Source organism: Carcharodon carcharias, chromosome 9 (assembly GCF_017639515.1).
Source record: "Carcharodon carcharias isolate sCarCar2 chromosome 9, sCarCar2.pri, whole genome shotgun sequence".
In the NCBI taxonomy this organism is placed as follows: domain Eukaryota; kingdom Metazoa; phylum Chordata; class Chondrichthyes; order Lamniformes; family Lamnidae; genus Carcharodon; species Carcharodon carcharias.
Window position 1 is genome coordinate 37,702,869 of NC_054475.1, and position 21,003 is coordinate 37,723,871.

The 21,003-nt window shown below is 40.1% G+C and overlaps 1 protein-coding gene across 2 annotated transcripts in view; it reads right to left on the reverse strand.

The window, feature by feature from the left end:
* LOC121281732 (leucine-rich repeat-containing G-protein coupled receptor 6) overlaps window positions 1-21,003 on the reverse strand; it is a 265,429-nt gene that overhangs the window by 114,492 nt on the left and 129,934 nt on the right. The window contains exons 1-2 of one of the 2 annotated variants that reach the window (XM_041194644.1): window positions 17,603-17,707; window positions 11,191-11,262 (exon numbers count right to left, since the gene is read on the reverse strand). In XM_041194644.1, the coding sequence (XP_041050578.1) occupies window positions 11,191-11,228 (38 nt within the window). In that variant the 5' untranslated portion in view covers window positions 11,229-11,262; window positions 17,603-17,707. Of the gene's footprint in view, window positions 1-11,190; window positions 11,263-17,602; window positions 17,708-21,003 lie in introns of those variants that run through there. The other variant, XM_041194643.1, reaches the window with a different exon arrangement.

The window sequence follows — 21,003 nt, forward strand, 5'->3', positions numbered from 1 at the left end:
CAACTGCAAAATCTGAGCTATTATAAGATCTAGAAAAGTGGTTTTCCCTCTTTCTCTGTTTTGAGGTGAGGACGACCATGTCCATCATCTGGGATGTTTGGTAGGCTTCCAACGTAAGCAAGTGACTGCTAAGGCTGACTTGCACCCGGATGGTTCCGCTGCATATAGGACTGGATACCGCAGACAACTGCTTTTTGGATGAGTTGCTTGTTTGGGATTTCCTCTCTTTACATTTTCTCTCTACCTCTGATATGTGCTTGCTTTCAAAGGAGGCCATCCCAGTTTCTATTTGGTTGCGCCAGGTGCAGCGATCTTGGACGAGCTTCTCCAAGGACTTGAAGTCGATATAAAGCTCCTGAGGAAAGCCTTCAGAGTGGTTTATCCTTTGGCTTAGTTGGTTTACCATGTGGAGTGATATGGAGCCATACAGATCAGAAAGGCTTAAAATTTAAGTCTGCACCAAGTTAGCTGGCCTTAGCCAAGGAAGTGGTAGAGAAATACTAAACTTGGCCTCCAGGTTAAGTGGAAAGAAGAACAAAGTTGGGTCAGGTTCCTGCTCCTGGTTAATAAAAATAATACAAAACAAGACTTGACTCAACAGTGATTGTCCGCAAAGTCAAAAGGTCTGTCAATAAACACTGTATAAGCTCATACACAAAATAAAGCTACTTAAAATGAGGACAACCACCACTGATTGAGCAATATCCTGCACTGTATTCTGGAGGGAAGATATACAGAAAGAAAACTAGACAATAACAAGCTATTTTAAAACAAATGGGTAAATCTTGCAGCTTCACAGCATGAGTCGTAATCTGGCCGAGAGGATTGCCCACCCATTATACAAATGGTCTGATTTTCATTCCATCGCTTCCTCTGGGGATTCTGACTAGCTTCTGCCGAAGTTGCGTTAGGAGATTGAGAGAACACCCATAGAAATTACTGGGATATGTTTATTTCCCTTAGGGCTAATCTTCGTTCAGCCATCTCAGATTTTGCAGAGATTACATAATTACAACGAATTAGCTGCTTTCAAAGGTTAGAACGTATTAAGACATCATTTCCTTTGAACTCGACAAATAATTATAGAGTTACTGCATATCAAAGAAGCAGAAAGAAGCTCAATGCCCAACGTAGGATATACATTACTTTTATTATTTAAACACGAGTTTTGTCAACATGGACTAAACAGGAAATACGTTGAAACTATACATAAACCTGGTGCCTGTGTGGCGTGGAAAGAGTGCTTTGAACATTACCTTCAAGCGACCATTTGATGTAGTTTTCTAGAATTAATCTATCATGAACTGAATTGGATCTTAACATTATGAATGTCAACAAGTCAATCTCATTTCACCACAGGACCTCAGGCTTTAACTTTGTAATCTTTCAGATCATCCTTCCTGTTCTCTGTTTGTGACTAGGACATTTCTCTCATGATGCCATGCCCTTGTAAACTGAATTCCTTCTAAGTCTATTCGTCTTTTGGTTGTCATTCTGGATGTGACCCATTCCTTATACAGCCTTTGTTTACTCTCTCTTAGCCCCTCTTTGACACTTTCCTCCTATGCCATGACCCTCTGGTCACATCGTTAAGCAATTTTTCTTCCTCTTCTCTGGGGTACTTTGCTCCACGCCCCCACCAATTCCAACCCATCACTACTCCTCTGCCTTCCTACTCTCCTGTCACCATCCCAAGCTTGAATACATCTACAACCTCTTCCTCTCTATATTCCTCTCTCTATTCTACAGAGAGCCCATTCAGCCCTGTGTCACTGCTCCTTTATGAGCAGCAACACAACTGTTCTATTTTCCAGTTGTTCTTCCTCTCACACCAGCTGGGGCTAACATTCCCAATTTGCTTCCAATCCAGCTCACCCCACCAAAGCCTCTTTGGACTCTGCCAGCAGATCAAGAATCTCTGCTCATCTCCGTATTTCCCTCAGAATGTTTGTTCATTCACAAACAAGACACTTGCTATCCACATTTTATTGTCGATGATTGCATTTAAATCATTGCATTAACTAGTTTATGGGTTGGTAACGCTTTTCCCCTCGTATATATTTCCCCATCTTTCTATCACCTGCACCAGTCAAGCTATTGTAGCAATCTGAAGTACATATCGACAAATCACCCCTTCGTCTCTCGCCTTATTTTTCAGGCACACTCTTCCTCAAACACCACATCTATCCCATCCCCTTGCCTTATCTTTAAAATCACCATTGTTCATTGCACCTAGCCCTATCCAATGGTTGGGATTTTCTGCTCGGCGTGTGCCCAAGTGTGAAATAGCGCGTGATGACATCGGGCAAGCGTCCCAACATCATCGCACACTCACATGATATTTCAGTCGGCGGGCGCATGCAAGAGTCAGCAGCATACCTGCCGACAATTAAGAGGCCTGTTAAGGCCATTAAACAATTAATTTACTTGTATTTTTTACTGCCCGTCCAACGTTACAGTTGGTGGGTAGGCGAATCAGCCAGGCTTTTTGAGGAAACCTCATCCATCGGCAAATCTACATATTAAGGTGAGTGAATCCGCTGTGTGGACATTTTTTTCCAGAACTTTAAAAACTTTATCCATTGGTTTAAAGTACTTCAGCTCCTTGAGGCAGCTCCCTGCCTTCAGGGAGCTTTCATTGTGCACTCCCCTGCAACTGCACTGACTTCAGCGTTCGGCCTCCTCCCACCCCCAACCCGGCAGCGCTGAACTTCTTAGCGCGCCTTTCACACTGGTTGACCATTAATTGGCCTTGTTTCTCGTTCAATAATTCTCTCTCCTTTCCTTCCTCAGCTTTTGTGCCGAGAAGCTCTTGATTCTCAGTGACTTCAATCTTCGTCTTAGTTGCATGGTTGTATGGCTGGAAAGGTTACAGAGATACAGAGGGGTGAGGCCACAGAGGGTTTTGACAACAAGGATGAACATTTTTTAAGTTTTGAAGCTGAACTTATAGGGCAGAATTTTACATCCTGTGGGCGGGCAGGTGTATAAAATCGGGTGTAATATAACGCGTGATGACGTCAGTATCGTCGTGCACTCACATGATATTTCAGTCTGCGGGTGCACTCAAAAATTTGCAGCATGCCCATCAGCAATTAAGAGGCTTATTAAGCCCATTAATCAATTAATTAACTGCTTTTTTCTCTGCCCGTGCAATATTAAAATTTGGGGCTCGCCCTCCTCCCAATTAACAGCTTTCTGAATTATTTCCTCTGAATTCACTGAATTTGTTGCAATTCTGTGTTTAGATAGGGAGAAACTATTCCCATTGGCAGAAGGATTAAGAACCAGAGGGGACAGATTTAAGGTAATTGATAAAAGAAGCAAAAGCGATATGAGAAAAAACTTTTTTACACAGTGAGTGGTTAGGTTCTGGAATGCACTGCCTGGCAGTGTAGTGGAAGCAGATTCAATGCAGTCATTCAAGAGGGGATTGGATGATTATTTGAAAAGAAACAATATGCAGAGTTACAGGGAGAAGGCAGGAGAATGGCACTAGGTGAAATGCTCAGTCCGAGAACCGGTGCAGACACGGTGGGCTGAATGGCCTCCTTCTGCTGCAACAGTTCTGTGACTCTGTGAGGCACTAAGGGAATCATTGGAAACTAAGGGAATCAAGGGATGTGGAGAAGGCACAGGAAATTGCAGTTGATGTAAATGTTCAGCAATGAACTTATTTTATAGTGGAGCAGGCTTGATGGGCTATGTGGCTTACTAATATTTCTTATGTTCTAAATTCCTTCACTTTTCAAGCTCCCTGTCCTCCTTTCAGGTCCTCCTTTATATCACCTCAATACCTCCTTCTTTGGCCCAGCATTCTTTTTTTTCTGAATTCCTGAAGCGCCTTCGGGTGATTTGACTAAATAAAGGTGTTACACGAGTGCAGGGTGTTGTTAAATCTAGTAAATACTCACCACCATTACTGCTATGGATTACTGGTATTCCGCAACATTGATTTTAACCCAGATCTTGCTTTCAACAGAAAATAGCTCTAATAAGTTGATTTCCTGCCTGGCAAAGGAGGCCACAGTAATTTAACTCAGGTTTCCTGACACTATCGTGTTTGGTTTTGAAGTCCCGTTGGTAGGGTTTAAGTTACTTACACACAGAGCGCCTGAATATACCAGAGCTATTGGGTTTACTTCAACTCTATTAAACACAAAAGCAACAGTCCAACAGGAGGTTACTTTCCAAACATTTGAGAAAAGCAAAATTCCTGGAGTTTTAAAAGGCGAGGTGGGTGATAACTTGCAAGAATCAGATTTAGATGTTCAGCGTACTTTTGCTATCTATTTCTAAACATTTAGACTATTCTTTCTTTGCTGAACGATTATTTAGCAAACTGCATGTGGTTAAATAACATCCACATATGACTAACAACTTGTTGGATATTTAAAATACATTAACAATTGCAGTCTTCCTTACCCTCTCACTCTATGGGTAGGTTTGTCGGGTCGTTGATGGGCGGGCCCCGGGAAACAGCTCGCTGCACGCGATCGACCGCCGACTGCGGTTTCATGCTGGCTGGTCAATTAAAGGCACGTGAAACGTACGCTGAAAGGCTCAGCACTGCCGAGGTGGGGGCAGGAGGAAGTGAGTGCTGAAGTCAGCACGAGCGCACTAGAGCACGCAATGAAAGCTCCCTGAAGACAGAGAGCCGTCTCAGGGAGCTGAAGAATTTTAAACCCTTAACTAAAGATTTTAAAATCCTGGAAGAAATTTCCACCCATAAGGGTCACTCACCTAAAAATGTGGATGATAAAAATTCTGCCCCAACATTATTATTTTAAAAAAATATTATTGGAAACCTCAACCCGCCCTTGGATGAAGTTTCCTCAAAAATCCAAAGGCCGCCTGGCCAATTTGCCCGCCACCACCACCCCCCACCCCACCCCCAAACTGTAACGTTGGATGGGCAGTGGAAAATAGTGGTTAATTAATTGATTAATGGCCTTAATAGGCTTCTTAATTGGCGACGGGCATGCTGCCAATTTTTGTGCGACGATACTGATGTCATCACGCGTTATTTTATACCCGATGGCTCGGGGGCACACCTGCCCGCCCCGCAGGATGTAAAATTCTGCCCTATAAGTTCTGCTTCAAAACTTAAAAAATGTTCATCCTTGTTGTCAAAACCCTCTGTGGCCTCACCCTCTCTGTATCTCTGTAGTTTTTCCAGCCATACAACCCTCTGAGGCTATCTGTGTTGCCTCTTGCATATCGCCAATTTTAATTGCTCCGCCATTGGTGGCCATGGCATCAATTGTTGAGCCCTGATCTCTGAAATTCTCTTCCTAAATCTCTCTGATTCTCAAACTTTCTTTCCTCCTTTAAGAGGCTCCTTAAAATCTCTACCTAATCAAGTTGTTGATCATCTGTCCATAAATCTCCATTTGTGGTTCAATGTCATATGTCCTTTGATACCTTACTGTGAAGTATGTTCAAATGTTATACTATGTTAAAGGTGCTTTTTAAATGCATGTTGTTGCTGTTGTCATACAAAGTAACAAGTTGGACAATGGAGCCACAAATACTTATAAAAGAAAACATTTCAAAAGTTCTCAGTAAAGGATCTAACAGTTTGTCTCTCACAAAACAGAAAGCAGGATATGATGGAAGTTTAGAAATTCATCAAAAGGTATTATAAGTAATGCGCTGAAGATTCCAATATAGACTGAAAATATCCTTTTCCTTAAATCTGTAAAAAGCAATCTTATGCCAAATTGCCTGAACTACTCGAAGTAGTGATTAAAATGATAAATATTCGCTGCGTCAATACAGAATTTCCGAAAAAAAGTTCTGGAGAGCTAACTTATTGTACCGAGTCAATAGTAATGAATCAAACTGAAACACTCTTTAGTTTTTATATTAACAACAAATGTTTAAAGAAGTGGAGAATGTATCTTGATTGTTGCCAGATACAATGAAACCATCAGAGATGTGCCACATTACTTTGGAAAAAGGATTAAAAAATATAGGTAACTTGCCAGTCTAGATTTTAGAGCTTGGATTTATTCTATCATAAATTAAGTTTTATTTCTGAAATTACAATCATGACAGATGGAATATTCTGCAAGACCACATGTACAGTTCTTTGGTACCTAATGATTTAAAGTGTATTAAACACCCTTTCTCTCAAGAGCTGGGAGAATTTTTTTAAAATTTAAAATATACTCATTATACAGCTGTTTTTCTGTCTCCTCTGGGAACATCTGCTGATCAAAAGAACCAAAAGGATTGCCTTATGACTAAGTACTATGGAAATGAGTGAAGGTTTACTTAGCTAACAACAGAAGTGAGTTATGGGAAAGCTGCATTTATCCTGGGCACACTCCCTCTGGGATAGAAAAAGAGAGATTTAAGTTTGCTGGACCTATCTTTGGCTCTCCTACTTAAATGTTTCTGTAATTGTTTTTCTGAAGTGAATACGTCTTTATCAGTTGTGGCTTAAGTTTGAAAAGTCGCTCTGTGCTATTAGCTAATGTACAGTAACCGAATCTGTTCTTGCACAGAAAGCAGGTTAAAAAAGTCTTTTATTCTCTATCCGTTTTAAAGGTCTCTTGATCAAAGATCTGAAAGCTTCTAGATTTCAGGATCTGAAAGCTATTTTCTTCGAATCATTCTTTCATCTTTTCCTTTTCCTTTTGTTTCTTTGCATTTTTATTGCCTTCTTAACAGTACAGTAGTTTGTTTTCTTTGCCTATCTTAACTCTGTTTACCATTAAAACATGTACTGGAGTGAAAAAAAGACAAACTCCTTATGCAAATTGCTGCAGACAAGGGTCCAGCGGAAAAAGTAGCTGCTTAGAAGTTGCTATTTTTTGCCAGTCAAATTGTTTCTCCTTCCTGTGATGGGCTACAATTTCAGAGGTGCCAGTCACCCTCCTATATCTTATCCAAGAGGGTATTCTTCACTCCTGAGCTTAATGGGTGCACTTTCTACCAAGCTTAATCTTTGAAGAATTTTGGATTCACATGAATGAATGTTAGCAATTGAGGGAACAGGTTGTTGTGAAGCAGTTAATTATCCTTAAAGGAAGTCCTCTGAAATGGAGCAATTGGTATTTTTCATAATGACTGCAATTGCTAAGACCATGCTCACTTAAAGTGCCTTGAATTATCCTTTTGAAAAATATGCAGCCAAGTCGAGATCCTAAAACAGCCAGCGGGCAGGTAATTCTGGGGTAAAGATAGCTATATTGAGCTGGGCCACAGATCTCATCGAATGGCAGAACAGGCTCGGAGGGTTACATGGCCTATTCCTTTTCCTAAATTCCTAATCTTCACAGACCCAGTGCAGAAACAGATTGGAGTGCTAAGAGCTGCATTTTGAATTTCTCCAGCTTCGTCCACTCTAATTCAAAATAAGCTATCACATGGTGGGGGAGTGGGGTTGTGGTGGGAGCGGGCGCTCAGCCGATTGCCACCTGCAGCCATTTTATGTGGGCGGGCCTTAGTGATGCGCACCCGGAAGCGCTGAGCGCTCCCAGTGAAGGCAGAGGGAGTAGGCTGAGTTGGGGCCTGCGCATGCACCCGAAAGAGCACAGAAAACCCCCTGAGGCACAGAGCTGCGGCGACTCTGGTGTGCACCCGCCAAACTCAAGACCTAAATGACGCGTAGTGATGTCGGGATGTATGCCTGACGTCATCGCGCGTCACTCTACTTGTCGGTGAGCAGGCTCCACCCCAGCTTGCTGACCTGAAGATTCTGGCCATGAAGTTGATAATGTCAAGGTGTTGCAATGTTCTTAGAAGCAGGAGATACTGTTTTATAATGATTTCTAGTAGGACCATACAGCTGGAAATTATAATATGGAGACATTCCCTGTCCTTTCTCTAAACTACTCACCCTTGTATGTGCTCTATTTTATGTAAAGCTGTTGGAAAATACTTTTTTCAAATTAATACTGAAGATATAAAATGAAAAATGTAAAAGCTAATGTTAAAAACAATAGTGCAGATTACTAATTGCCCAGAGACAAGGTCTCTCTCTCTCCATGCAGTGTCCTCAGTGTCTGAGGATTACTAATCATGGATCTCCACACAGCTCTTTGCCATGATATCACAAAGGGGCAAGGAGAAGAGGCAGATCCCAAGAATTAGCTCAACCAGCTTGGGGACTGAACTCACAATGTTGGCACTATCAAGTAAAACTACCCTCCCCAGAAATCAGGAGGGTAGGCAGTTAAAATCATCCCAGTCACTTACTTGCCCAGGAGGAGCTTGAAGCTGACCTGTCACAAAGTTTCTACTTTAATTACTGAAGACGCTTGCTCCAAACAGGCCTGGACCTTTTTAACATGTGCATGCTGAGTCCTGATGATGCTATTGTGACTTGAATTTTCATCAAGTGGTTTGAGCCAGAAACAGCAGTGAGCTTCCCAGCAAGCCAACCCAATGAGGAAGGGGTGTGATGGACAAAGAGGGCCAAAAAGATAACTTTGCATTTCTTTTTTACTTTTCCTCAGAACAGCTTCAGCCTGCTCTGCCGCCATCGTGCCTCCACAATTGGGCCCGATAGCTGATCCCCCCGCTCCGTGGTCACAGCGGGTAACATCCAGGTCACGCAAGTTTCTGCCACTTCTCTCAACCTCCTGCCTGAGAGAGGTGGAACGTTGGCCAGCAGCATTTCAATAAGACCCAGAAAGTTAAAATTATTTGGGCCTCTTTTTTGCCGCATGAGTTTTGTACTGAGTTAAACTGAAATGATTCAAATGGAGAGTAAATTCAGGCAGGGTGTAAAATGGATAGCTGGCCTAGTACTGTCAGGTCCAATCAGGTAGAAAAGGTTAAAATTAGCCCACCCTCGAAAATCACCTTCCAAAAACTGACTCACAATTAAATTCAGGTCAGCCATATCATCAAAACACTTCTTCAAAAGGAGCTTACATTGTCTCTAAATATCCAAGGTTGTTTCAGTGGAACTAGATTTGTGCAATGATTTGATAATGGACTGATGTTTCAAAATGTGCTTGAAATCAGGCCCAACTTGTAAGTTAACAGAAGAATATAAAAGCCATTGCTTCAAGACTGCCAACATCCCATCAATTTTGCATAACATCAAAGGTACTTTTCAAACAGTTGTAGATGTAGTCAATATAAGAAATGCAGAATTAATTTCTAGTTGATGGCCTGACCTCCAGCGACATTACTGGCATTTCCTATTAACATACTGCAGAAGCATGAGGCTGGCCTTTCTGACATTGATTCAGGCAGTGGAAACTCATAGAATAGAAATTAAAGTTGCAAAACAAAATGAGGAGCCTCTCAGATTACCTGGAATTTTGCTCATTGCAATGAACATAAAGTGAATAGATGCAAATTTTCAATAGTTTTTAATGAACATGAGCTTTTAATGACTCTCACATCCCTAATATTGGAAGAACATTAGAGGGCCTTAGAAAATGGAAACTGAATTTGGGTTCTTTTGAGGGGTTAGCTGTTCAACAAAGTTTGGTGTTTTGTCGCATTTAAATTCTGCCCCAAATTCCAACCAACGTTGCAGAGAGGGAAAAGAGGATACGCCCTGTACTCAATCTTCCATGGGCCATGTCTGAATAGATTCCTGGGTTACTCCAGAAATTCCACATGTTACTTTCTTTTAAGGCCTCAATAGAATTCTTGAAGAGGTGACAGGAATTTGTTGAGGCCCCTACGTGGGCACCAGAAGTGTCAATGACAAAGGACAAAAATGTAAACTGATTACAGCAGGACCGATAGTGAGTGATGGGGGGTGGGGGCGGCGGCGGGGGGGGGGGGGGGGGGGGGGGGGGGGGGGGGGGGGGGGGGGGGGGGTGGGGGGGGGGGTGGTTGCGGTGGTGGTATTCAGCCCATTGGAACACCACCACCTGGAACTTCCCATCCAAGCCACTCACCATCCTGACTTGGAAATATATCGCCATTTCTTCACTGTTGCTGGGTCAAAATCCTGGAACTCCCTCCCAAACAGTGGGTGCCCCTACACGACAGGGATTGCAGTGGTTCAAGAAGGCAGCTCACCACCACCTTCTCAAAGGCAATTAGGGATAGGCCATCGATGCTGGCCTAGCCAGCGGCACCCACATCCCATAAATGAATTTTTAAAAAATCTATGAGCTGCACAGGTTGGCCTGGCGTTGAGAAGAGTGCAATTTTTGCTAGATATTTCAAAATCTTGCTTTAGTGAACGTAATTTTTATGTCACTGCTACAGCGTCATTAAGTTAAACTAGCCTATAGTATACACCTTTATAGTATTGAGACTTTAACTGCTCTGTAGCATTCATTGTTCAACCTGCTGAATTGCGCAAATGATCTGTAAATAGTGAAGTCAAGGTATGCCTCACATACTTCTATAATCTGCAGTTTAACTGACTAAAAGAACACAACCTTGCTTTTTTTTGAAATACAAAGGACATCCTTATACATCCTGATCCAAGTGTTAATCGGAATATGTCATTTTCAATGAGTCTTACTACAAGGCATGAACTCCAATGTAAAAATATTTTGTCCTTGTCCCTTAGAAGTGTAGTGTCAACTGTTAGGTGCACAGGCCCCAGCGTCCGTAGCTATTTCATTGTTTTAAAAACTTTTCATGATCAACATTATTAGCTCCTAACAGGATTAATTTTACTAGATAGAAGTCCAATAAAGAGTTTCAGCTGTGACCAAGGTGAAAGTTGGTTAAAATATAATATCTGTAATAAAAGGTTTGATGCAACAAGGTTTATTCATAGCTCACATCGCAAGTACACTTTTCTTGATTCTTTTGCTTAATAACATTTATAATGGCCTGAGTTTTCTGGCCCCTTCCTCTGGTGGGATCTTTTGGTCTTGCTGGAGGCAACGGACATTTGAATGGCTCAGCATATTTTCTGGCCCCAAATCCGCCATGACAGGGCCGGAAAGTTCCGCCCAAAAACTATTAACTCTGTTCACATTAAACAGTTTGCTTACATAACAACAGCAGATGTAATTCAGAACTAACATTTTCAGATGCATAAAACATTTTCAGATGCTTTAACGTGATTTTTGAATATACAAAGGCAAATATTAGCATGGTCCTCTGATCTACTGCAATGGATACTGAATTCTGTCCTCCGTTCAACACCCTCAAGGTTGAATCTGGCTGAAGATTTCAAAAAATATTGTGAATATTTGTGCTCTTTATAGTAATACATGTTTTGGTGTGACCTGAACTATTAATACTTACAGGACTTTCAGATTGTAGAGGCCAGCAAAAGCATGCATAGGGATCTGTGCAAGGTGATTTCCAGACAGCCGACTGTAAGAGAAACAAAAACATATTGCCATGTGGAATTACTCTAGGTAAAACAATCCACCATGAAAATAGCCAATTGATAGCAATGGAAACACAAAGTGCATTGCCAGATATGCAATACTAGGAACAGGCTGCAACAGATTACAACAAAATTTCATAATATTTTGATAAATGTAAAGTACATATATACTATTACATAACTAATAAATACTGATGAATATTCACGATTGGAGACATTTTAGAATACCCAGGTGAAGTAAAGAACCCCAAATCTTCTTCCCTCATTTGAGGTCCACCATAAAAAAATTACATTTGATTTTTGGTGAGGTGAGGGAATTTTAAATCAATGTCTTAAAGTGTAATGCCTACTCCAGAAAAGCACAGCATCTTGAATCAATATTTTCCTGAAGATGCCCTTTTTATGTAGCTCTCAGTAAATTCTTCTTCAATGTTATATCACCATAAAAATAAGAAAGGGCTTTTACTCTTTTGCAATCTCTTGAGTTTCTGTAACCAAAAATCAATTGTACGAGTCTGAACTAATTTAAATTACTACAGATCACCTTAACAGTTCAGATAAAGTTCAGAACATGGACAGTTTCATCAGTTACAATGGAGCATCATTGAAGGCTTTCAAGATCAGCAGTGGGGTAAAGCAGGGCAGTGTCCGGACACCAACTCTATTTGGGAAATTCATATCTCTTTTTAAAAGTTATTTGTCTCTACGGAGATCCTAATATGTTCAAAGTAACATTTTCAATGTGCTAAAATGAACAACTTAAAATTCACATACTGCACTCCATTCAAAGCACTAAAAGGACTTGTACCTCTTGTATTCTCATGTTCAAATAGGACAACTGTGAAATGACATGTTGCTGTGGTAGAGATCAGCTTACTTTCAGCATGGAAACAAAACTGTAGAATGGACATGATTTCAGTAATTAACATTATGGGGAATGTAGATAAAGTGTCAACTCTTTCTACTAAACCAAGGCAGCAGATGTTCAGATTTTAAAACTTCATGTATACTACTGTGGTATTCGTGCCAATGCTAAGAAGTAGTAATGTCAATCAGGAGTCAGGGCTCAGTCTCACTCTGGAATGAAATGGATGGAGATTCCATCTTCCAATGTTACAATGTTCGTGTAAGTGCAACATATTAAAAAATTATGAATTCAAACCAAAGGCTAAATTAATATCTGCAGTAGTAAAACACATACAAATGTTTTGACTGTTTCCCAAATGTATCAATCAGACTACTTAACCAGAAAGATGCACTGAATTAGGATTAGAGTAATATAAAGGATCACCCATTCAATTTGCTGGAAAATGATTCAAATCGGATGTTACTAAGCTACCTAGATGCAGTGCTTTGAGTAAGGCTAATTGTACAGCCCCAACCCCTGCACCAGCTGAGGCCAGCTAACTCAGTACAGAGAGTGGGAATGAAAGCTGGGACCTCCGACTCTGTATGGCTTAGCACATCAGGCAATACTTTAGCCACTAGCTCATTAGGGGAGCTTATCTGCAAATTCTACTTGAAACAACAGGAACGCAGAGCAGGACTGGTATCATGGGCATTTATCTTAATAACATAAGGATTCTCTTCAGATGACATGTTATTATAAAAAGATTCATATAGCAACATCTTGCTTTAAATATGTTTCTTCTCCAAAGAGTTTCCAGAAAATGGTAATTAAAAACAGCTCTGATAATAGCTCAAATTGCACTGACGCCAGAATATTATCTTCTGTGCTTCTACAAAATAAAAGTCCTGTTAAAAAGGATTTCACACTTCACCCAATGATATGGAAAAACCTACTACACTCTAAATTTGACTGTCTGACTTCCCATCACAAAAAACACGAGAGATTTTGTTAAAGTCACTGCTTTATGATGATTTTCTCATCTGCTTCTCACCCCGCCTGTAAAAACTGTTTATTTCAAGGCTATCAGGAATAATTTGTCTTCGCTGTTCTATGTCACACAGTGAAATATTTGTTCAACAATGTATGCCAACATGTCACTTTCATTAACAGCACTGCTGTAGGCCACAATACCATAGAACTTTAATTCCCACTTCACGTCACTAACAACGAACAATAATTAGGCAAGTCTCCAGTGAGGATAAACTCGCAGTGGCTTAACTCTTTGCAACACTTGGAATTATTTCTCTGTCTTTTATTTGATGTAAAAGCAGAAAAAATGCAAAATAAAATGTCCAAAGATATTGCATCTCAGCACTTACACTGAATTGCATGGGGTGAGTTGTATTTTCCACTCTTGGGATATGAGGTGGGGAGGTGGGTGGGTGGTGGGTGGGTGGAGGGAGAGTGCAGAATTGGGAAGGAAGGTCGGGGGTTGGGGGGGGGTGGTGGGGGTGAAGTACCTGTCATCTTACATGATTAAGTCAGGGGCAGGGAATATCAAGGATGGCCCTTCTGCCTGGAGGCCAATTGAGGCCCTTAAGTGGCCATTTAGTGGGCCTCAGTTTGCTGTTGCTGGTATTCTGGGGGGTTGGTGGGGAGTGGGGGTGGTGGTGGGGGTGGGGGGGGTGGCGAAGGTAATGCCATATGGGAAAGCCACCTAGTTAAAGCTGGTGGGCTCCCTGTGAGCAATGTTGGAGGGTTGCCCTCCTGATTGGGCACCCTGTGGATACATGAAGGACTGCCTTGATTGAAAGGCCTCCCATCCGCCCTCATGACCAATCCTGCCCACTTCCTCTCGCAGGGGCCTGCCTGACTCGCCTGGACCAACCCAACAAGCTCTCCCTGATGCCAGGGACTCTACCATCCTGGTTGGTCCAGACCTACTGCATTACAAGCAAAGGCCACCAACTGGCCCGCAGCTCTTGCAGGTGGGACCTCCATCCTTAAAGATGCCAGTTAACTGCCTGATTGCCACTGAATTCTATCGGGGTGTTTCTGAAAATGGTTGTGGCTTGTTTACCTCTAGCTTTCCGTCTGGTGATGAGGCCACCACCATGGCCATTAGATTTAGCCATCAGTGTTTCCAAGTATTCTCAGATCCTTACTAATGTGTGTTCATTGATCTAAAATTCACATGGTCCTTCTGGACTTTTCCAAGTCAGGCACACATGAGCACTAAAGGAGCACAAATTTCATATCCTACTTTCTAGTTTTTTTTCCCTATAATGATCTACAGTTCTATCAAAGTTCTGTGTTTTTCATGGGCTATAAACATGATTTGTCCATTGTGTATAATGACAGTTCTCCTGCTGCATTCCAGAATCATGTGACACTGTCGAAGTCTGATGAAGTTCCTAAAGATTAACTATTGACCAAATTTGTGACAAATTGGTGACTGGGATCAACTTTAATTGACATATTGTGTAACATTGGTTATACTTTTCCACTTGAAAGCTTACAAAAAAACAACAAATGATCTTCTTCTAGAGGTCTCCTGCACAATGGAACTCATATTTTCTTTCATGTAAGTACTGGAAACACAGAATGGGTCTTTTCATTATCTGAACAAAATGTTTCAATTTCAATTGCAAACCATTTTGGAAAATAATACTTCGTGTCATTTTTTTAAGTGTATTTAGAAGTTAAGAAATATTCTTTAAGTATAACACTGGGCTGGCAATGATTGAGTTCTCTATTTTGTTCTATTTCAGGGAGTTGTTGTTGATTTCAACTGGGGCATGCTTTGGTTCATTTGCTAACGTGGCTGTCCTAAAAGTTTAAGAAATTTAGCAAAGGAACTGGGGTGGGGATGGGGTGGGGTGGAAATGAAGAGAAATGCTTATATGCAGTGACTTCTTATGATCTGGACTACACTGGCTAAAAGAATGGTGGAAGTAGATTCAATATTAACTTTCAAAGTAAAATTAAATATATACTCTGAAAGGAAACAATTGCAGCGCTATATAGAAAGAGTAGTGGAGTGGGACTAATTGGATAGCTCTTTAAGAATCAGCCCAGGCATGATGGGCCAGATGGCTTCCTTCTGAGTGGTATGGTACAATAAAAAACACTGAAGCAAAATACAGCTTTTATAGCCCCCTTTAGCTACTTAAAAACAATGTAGGATACAGGCCTTCAAAGGCAATGATTCCTTTCACATTACCCAGCATCTTTCACCTTGGTAGGCTACCAACTAACAATTCAAAATATAAGTATAGAACAACATATTTACAACACAACACTCGTATTTTAAGCTGTTAGTATGGGGTTGGTGAGATTCAAAATAAAAATCTATATTTTTATTTATAATTTGTCTAGCATAGTCTTTAAGTATATCAAAATAGGTGCAAAAGCCACACTTCTATGAGTGCAATCCAATGATTGAGAGATCGCTTTCATAACTGAATGAATTATGATTGATACTGCGGTGAGTGCCCAGCTGTTTTATCTTACTAGGCACTAGCTTAGGCAGCAATGCAAAATAGTGGCTCCAACTGAGGTGGGGTTAGCACTTAGAGCATAAAACTTTTAGAGATAATTTACTTTCAAATTGAGAAATAAGGCCATTTGAGGATAAGAATACTGTATTCTGAGGTATATCTTAAATGTGTGTGGAACTGGTGGCAGAGATAAAAAAGGATACATTTCTCAATTCCTCCTTTGCTAAATATAATTCTGCGCAATGCACACATTTATCTCTTTTCCTTTAGTGAAGCCGTGCTCTCCAATATTTCACAGTAAGTACACTAACATACTGTGATGTCACTTCTTTATTTAGGAATCTTGGTCTCACTTCACTTTGATGATACTTAATAGAAAGACAAAAAGAACCTGCATTTATATCGTGCCTTTCATGATTGACTGAAGTCCAAAAGCACCTTACAACCAATGTTACTGTTGTAATATAGGAAGTATGGCAGTCAATCTGTGCACAGCAAGGTCCCACAAACAGCAATATGAGATAATAGCCAGGTAATCTGTTTTAATGACTTTGGTTGAGAGCTAAATATTGGCCAGGACACCTGGAAGAGCACCCCTGTTCTTCTTTGAAATAGACCCAATGGGTCATCTGCAATGGCTGACAGAAACTCCATTTAACATCTCATCCAAAAGACGGTACCTTCGACAGTGCAGTGCTTCCTCAATGCTGTACTGAAGAGTTAGCTGGATTATGTGCTCAAGTTTCTGGAGTAAGATTTGAATCCACAACCTTTTGACTCAGATACTGAACCAAGACTAACACCAGTTCCTGAGAAAAATAGTATAGGCTATTGCAAAGAACTTTTGTACAGTAGCAGAAATCAATAATGTGACTTGACTATCCAGTAACTAATCCAACAACCATCTTGTATGCTACAAGCTCTGTCTTCGGTACTACAGTGTATCATAAATATAAGGTAAAATTGTGATTTTTTTTTTCAAAATACAATTTCAAAATTGTTTCCTTCATTGTAGTTTTAGTATCTTATGGCCAGTAGTTGTGTTCAGCAGAGCATATGTATTTTAGACTGTTTGGCAGAATTAGTCTATATGGAAAATGAATACTCAATGAAGCGAATAAACAGCCTTGAAACTGTAGTTGATTACCACATGTGTTTGTTTTCAACAAGAGCAACTGGGATCAATTTTATGAATAAAATATGGCAGGAAAGAACAGACATAACTACCAAGGAAATTTTCAATTGGACAAGACAATTTGTTAACCAGTAAAACTCTACAATGTTTATTTAATTTCGCACTTTTCCTAATTTATTAGTTCTATGGGCATTGGCATTGTTTGAATAAATGTAACTATCAGATTGTCACCCACATGACTTCAGAGTTCTTTAACTCTGAGATAATACACTAATAAAAGATACAGCACAGTGTGCTGTTTTAGAACTGAGGGCAGATTGCTGGCTAAAGTCCAAGTACAGCAAGTCTCTTCAACAATGTGCTCTCAATCCCAAAGCACCAGAGATATTTTTAAATAATATAATGAATTCAAAAAATCCTATTAATTTAGTGTTAATTAAAATGCTTTTCCTTGTTACACAGTTCCTATGGTCAAAAATGGTTTGGAGTTTGTTCTGTAAGTTCTCCCCTTTGCTCATTACAATTTAAGTAAAGGATCAACAAAGAAATTGTGACTTCAATAAGCCCAATGATTTTCAGGAGTCTCTTAAGCAAGTTACAGAATAAATATTTGCAGTAAAAGACCTATGCATCTAAAATGAAATGGGAGCTAGGATCACATAATACCACTTCACAGCTATGTGTTGAGAGATGTTGCAAAAAAAAAATGAAATTAGTATATTAATGAACAAAAATATTTGATTTATTTTGCTAATATATCATGCCAAATAAGATAATTGACATCCTAGGGAATTAGCAAAGTGAGCAGAGTGACAAAATTCTGTATCGCTCTCACTTACTTATAGAGCAAAGAGTTCAGTGTTGTTCCCTTACTTCTGTCCCTGGAGTTATTTACCTGCCGATGTTCACGCACTGTTTGCTGGAGATTGATTGGGCACCTCAGTTTTCTTTTCCTTCTGTGTAAGCTGAGAGACAATTTCCCAGTTGGTAACAACTGTCATTCACTACAAAAGCAGCCTCCAAATTCTTTTTGTAGATTGGGTTCAGTTGAGGTTTGGGATTTTTAACATTTTGGTTTTATACACAATTTTACAACACAAGGATCCTGTTTGTGGATGATTCTTCTCAGAAAACAGCTAAAATTCAGCAGCTGTTTTCAATAGATTTTACATTAAGCACAAGCACTTGGAAAGAGCAGACCCTTCATACACATGGTTAAGATTCCACATTGAAAGGATTAAGTATAGCTAATTAACTTGTCATAAAGGACAATGCATCTTATCTAAAAGATTCTTCAATGTTTGTCCAAAGCTTACATTTAACGAGCCCTTAATGGCCAATAAATATCTACGTGGCAGTTTGCTCTTAATTGCGGTTAAAAAAAGTTGTGGAATTGTATAAACTTTGGAACCATTTTTCCTTGAATATCACATCTCTGGGGAACTGCAGCAGGACCCAGACTGCCTAGGTTATAAAACTTTGTCTGTTAAAGGGAGCTTTTTAATGGTTGGTTGAAGAATGAAGGCACTGAAGTAGAAGGGGGGGAAAAAAGTGGGTGCGTCGCACAATCTAATTAATTTCATAGGAAGCATGAAACAAGCTCATCTTTTGGCATGAAGGAATCAGTTATCAAACTAGTAATAGTAAAGAATTAGAGGATAAGGGTCTTTATCATTAAATCACTTGTAAAATTTTTTTCGATTACCTATATGGAATTTCTGTTTATTCACCAGCTCAAATTTTTAGAAGAGAAAGTCAAATTATAATAACCTAGAGGGAGGAACTTTGAGGTTTGATTCCAGCTTCACCAAATCTTGCCAAACATTTATTCATTCACATCAGTATAGAGATGACTCAAGTGATAGCTTTGATATCACTTGGCTTTCCTTCTGCTCCAATTCACTGACGTAAAAAGAAATCCAAATCCAAACTTTGGATATATGTTCCAAGATATTGAGATCCTAATATTATTTCAATTCAAGTTTAGATTTCCCATGAGGCTTCTTTTGTGCTTAGATTGAAAGATGCATGTTCCTGTAATGTAATATTTTTACTTGGAAAAAATGTCTTGATAAATGAATGTAATTTTATAGTTTTTAATGGTTTGTCATAGATACATTCTCAGGTTCACTGGCATCAGTCAGTCTCATAAGCAGCTTCCACACTCCTCAGGTTTGCACTGCCCAGTATCTACTTACTATGATAGTGATCCCCTTGGTACTGCTCTCTCAACACCAATGGGGATGTGGTGACACAGTTGACTAGTAATCCAGATGCCCAGGCTAATGAGCTGGGGACAGTGGTTCAAATCCCATCATGACAGCTAGTGGAGCTGGAAGGCAATCAATAAATCTGGAACTGAAATCTAGTGTCAGTAATGGTAACCATGACAATGATCATTGATTGTTGTAAAAATCCATCTGACTCACTCATGTCCTCTAGAATAGGAAAGCTGCCATTCTGGCCTGGTCTGGCCTTCATGTAATTCCAGACCCACAGCAATGTGGTTGACTCTTAACTGCCCTCTGAAATGGCCTAGCAAGCCAAGCCACCCAGTTTAAGAGCAATTTGGATTGGCAACAACTGCTGGTCTTATCAGCTGTTGCATTTTCATGATGATATAAAGTCACCAATCGCTCAGAAGGGATTGGGTAAACATGTTGTGGATTAAGTTATTTAGACTAGTCACATAAGAACATTTATACAAAGGTAGATAGCTTGAAGACATCAGCAGCAGAGCTGTGTGTGCTGTGTTCTGCTCAGAGGTCAAAGTGAAACTGAGACTGGATCACATGACAAACATCCCTTCTAGTGATGGCATACTGCTATTCCTTATTTTTGTTTCAGATTTCCAACATCCGCAGTATTTTGCTTTTAGCTTTGACCTTTCTTTTTTTGTGCTCATTTTGTTTTTATTATTTTTTCAGCCAATCTGAGACTCAATATCCAGAAGGGCATCCAACCTAGAGAAGAGAGCTGCATGCAGTTCCATGCTATCAGCAACTGCTTGTTTCCACATTGACTGATGATCCTGACAAATGCTTCCATTACCTGGTGACAATTAAATATTTTTGATGGTTTAACGCCTGGCCTGAAAGCACCTTCTGCTGAAAAAAAAATCTTGACTGTCCTTCTGTCCATTTTTTTTAAAATCGCCCTGTACTCATGACCTATGCCAGATAACCCCTGAAGGGCATCGAAACTAGGGAATTGCCAGTACAATGGATGTGAGGTGTTCACTGATTGCTGAGACAGGCTGACAAATTGTTTTCTGCCTAAAATTTCAGATTAAGCTTTCCAGATTGTAAAACTTAATTTACAGAAACCCCCCCCACCCAAACGATCATCATATAATTTGAGTTGTGTTGTACTGTGAGATTTTTTAAATGTTCATTTTGCATCCCACTCGGCATTAAAATTATTGACGTTCTACTTTACCAAATACTCCACTTCATGGTGTGGCCATATTTTGTATCCATCTTATCCAGTTAAATGATCTAAATTTGGACTTGCTTTCTTCAGCTTAGTTGGTTCAGCACTGTATTTGGCACCAGAAAAAAATAAATCTCAGTAGGGTTCCCACAGTCTTTCATCCTTCTAAGGAGGATGAAGCGAACACTACTGCATAGGATGTAGAAATAAAATGGAGACTCCAAGGGCTGAGCAGTGTCTGTCGCACTGTTGAAGTACCACCTTGCAGCTTGGCAATGTACCAGTGCCACATCCAAAAGGCTTTTCATTCCTAAAGGAGACTGAACTCTGCAGATTTTTTTTTAATATTGCTTCACAGGATGTGGGCTTCACTGGCTGGGACAGCATTTATTGCCCATCTCTAGATGCCCTTGAGAAGGTAGTAGTGATCTGCCTTCTTGAACCACTGCAGTCCTTGTAGTGTAGGCACACCCACAGTGTTGTTAGGGAGGGAGTTCCAGGGTTTTGACCCAGCGACAGTGAAGTGATAATCTCTGCCTTGACATATTGAATCATATATATTTTGAAAACATGAGAGAAAAGCTCTTTCAAGCTCTCATTAATAATTGTTTTATTTTGTTTAACTTTCACTGTGTTTGATCACAATTATCTACAACCTGCTATTTGCCAATCCAGACGATTTGAGAGCAAGTATTATTGTCTGCAAGCTTTTGTCATCACCTTTGACAAGGGATTAATCTAATTTGGTGAGTTCCAATTCATATAGCCTACTTCCTTTTAAATGAATACCTATTAAAGTTTGCCTAAT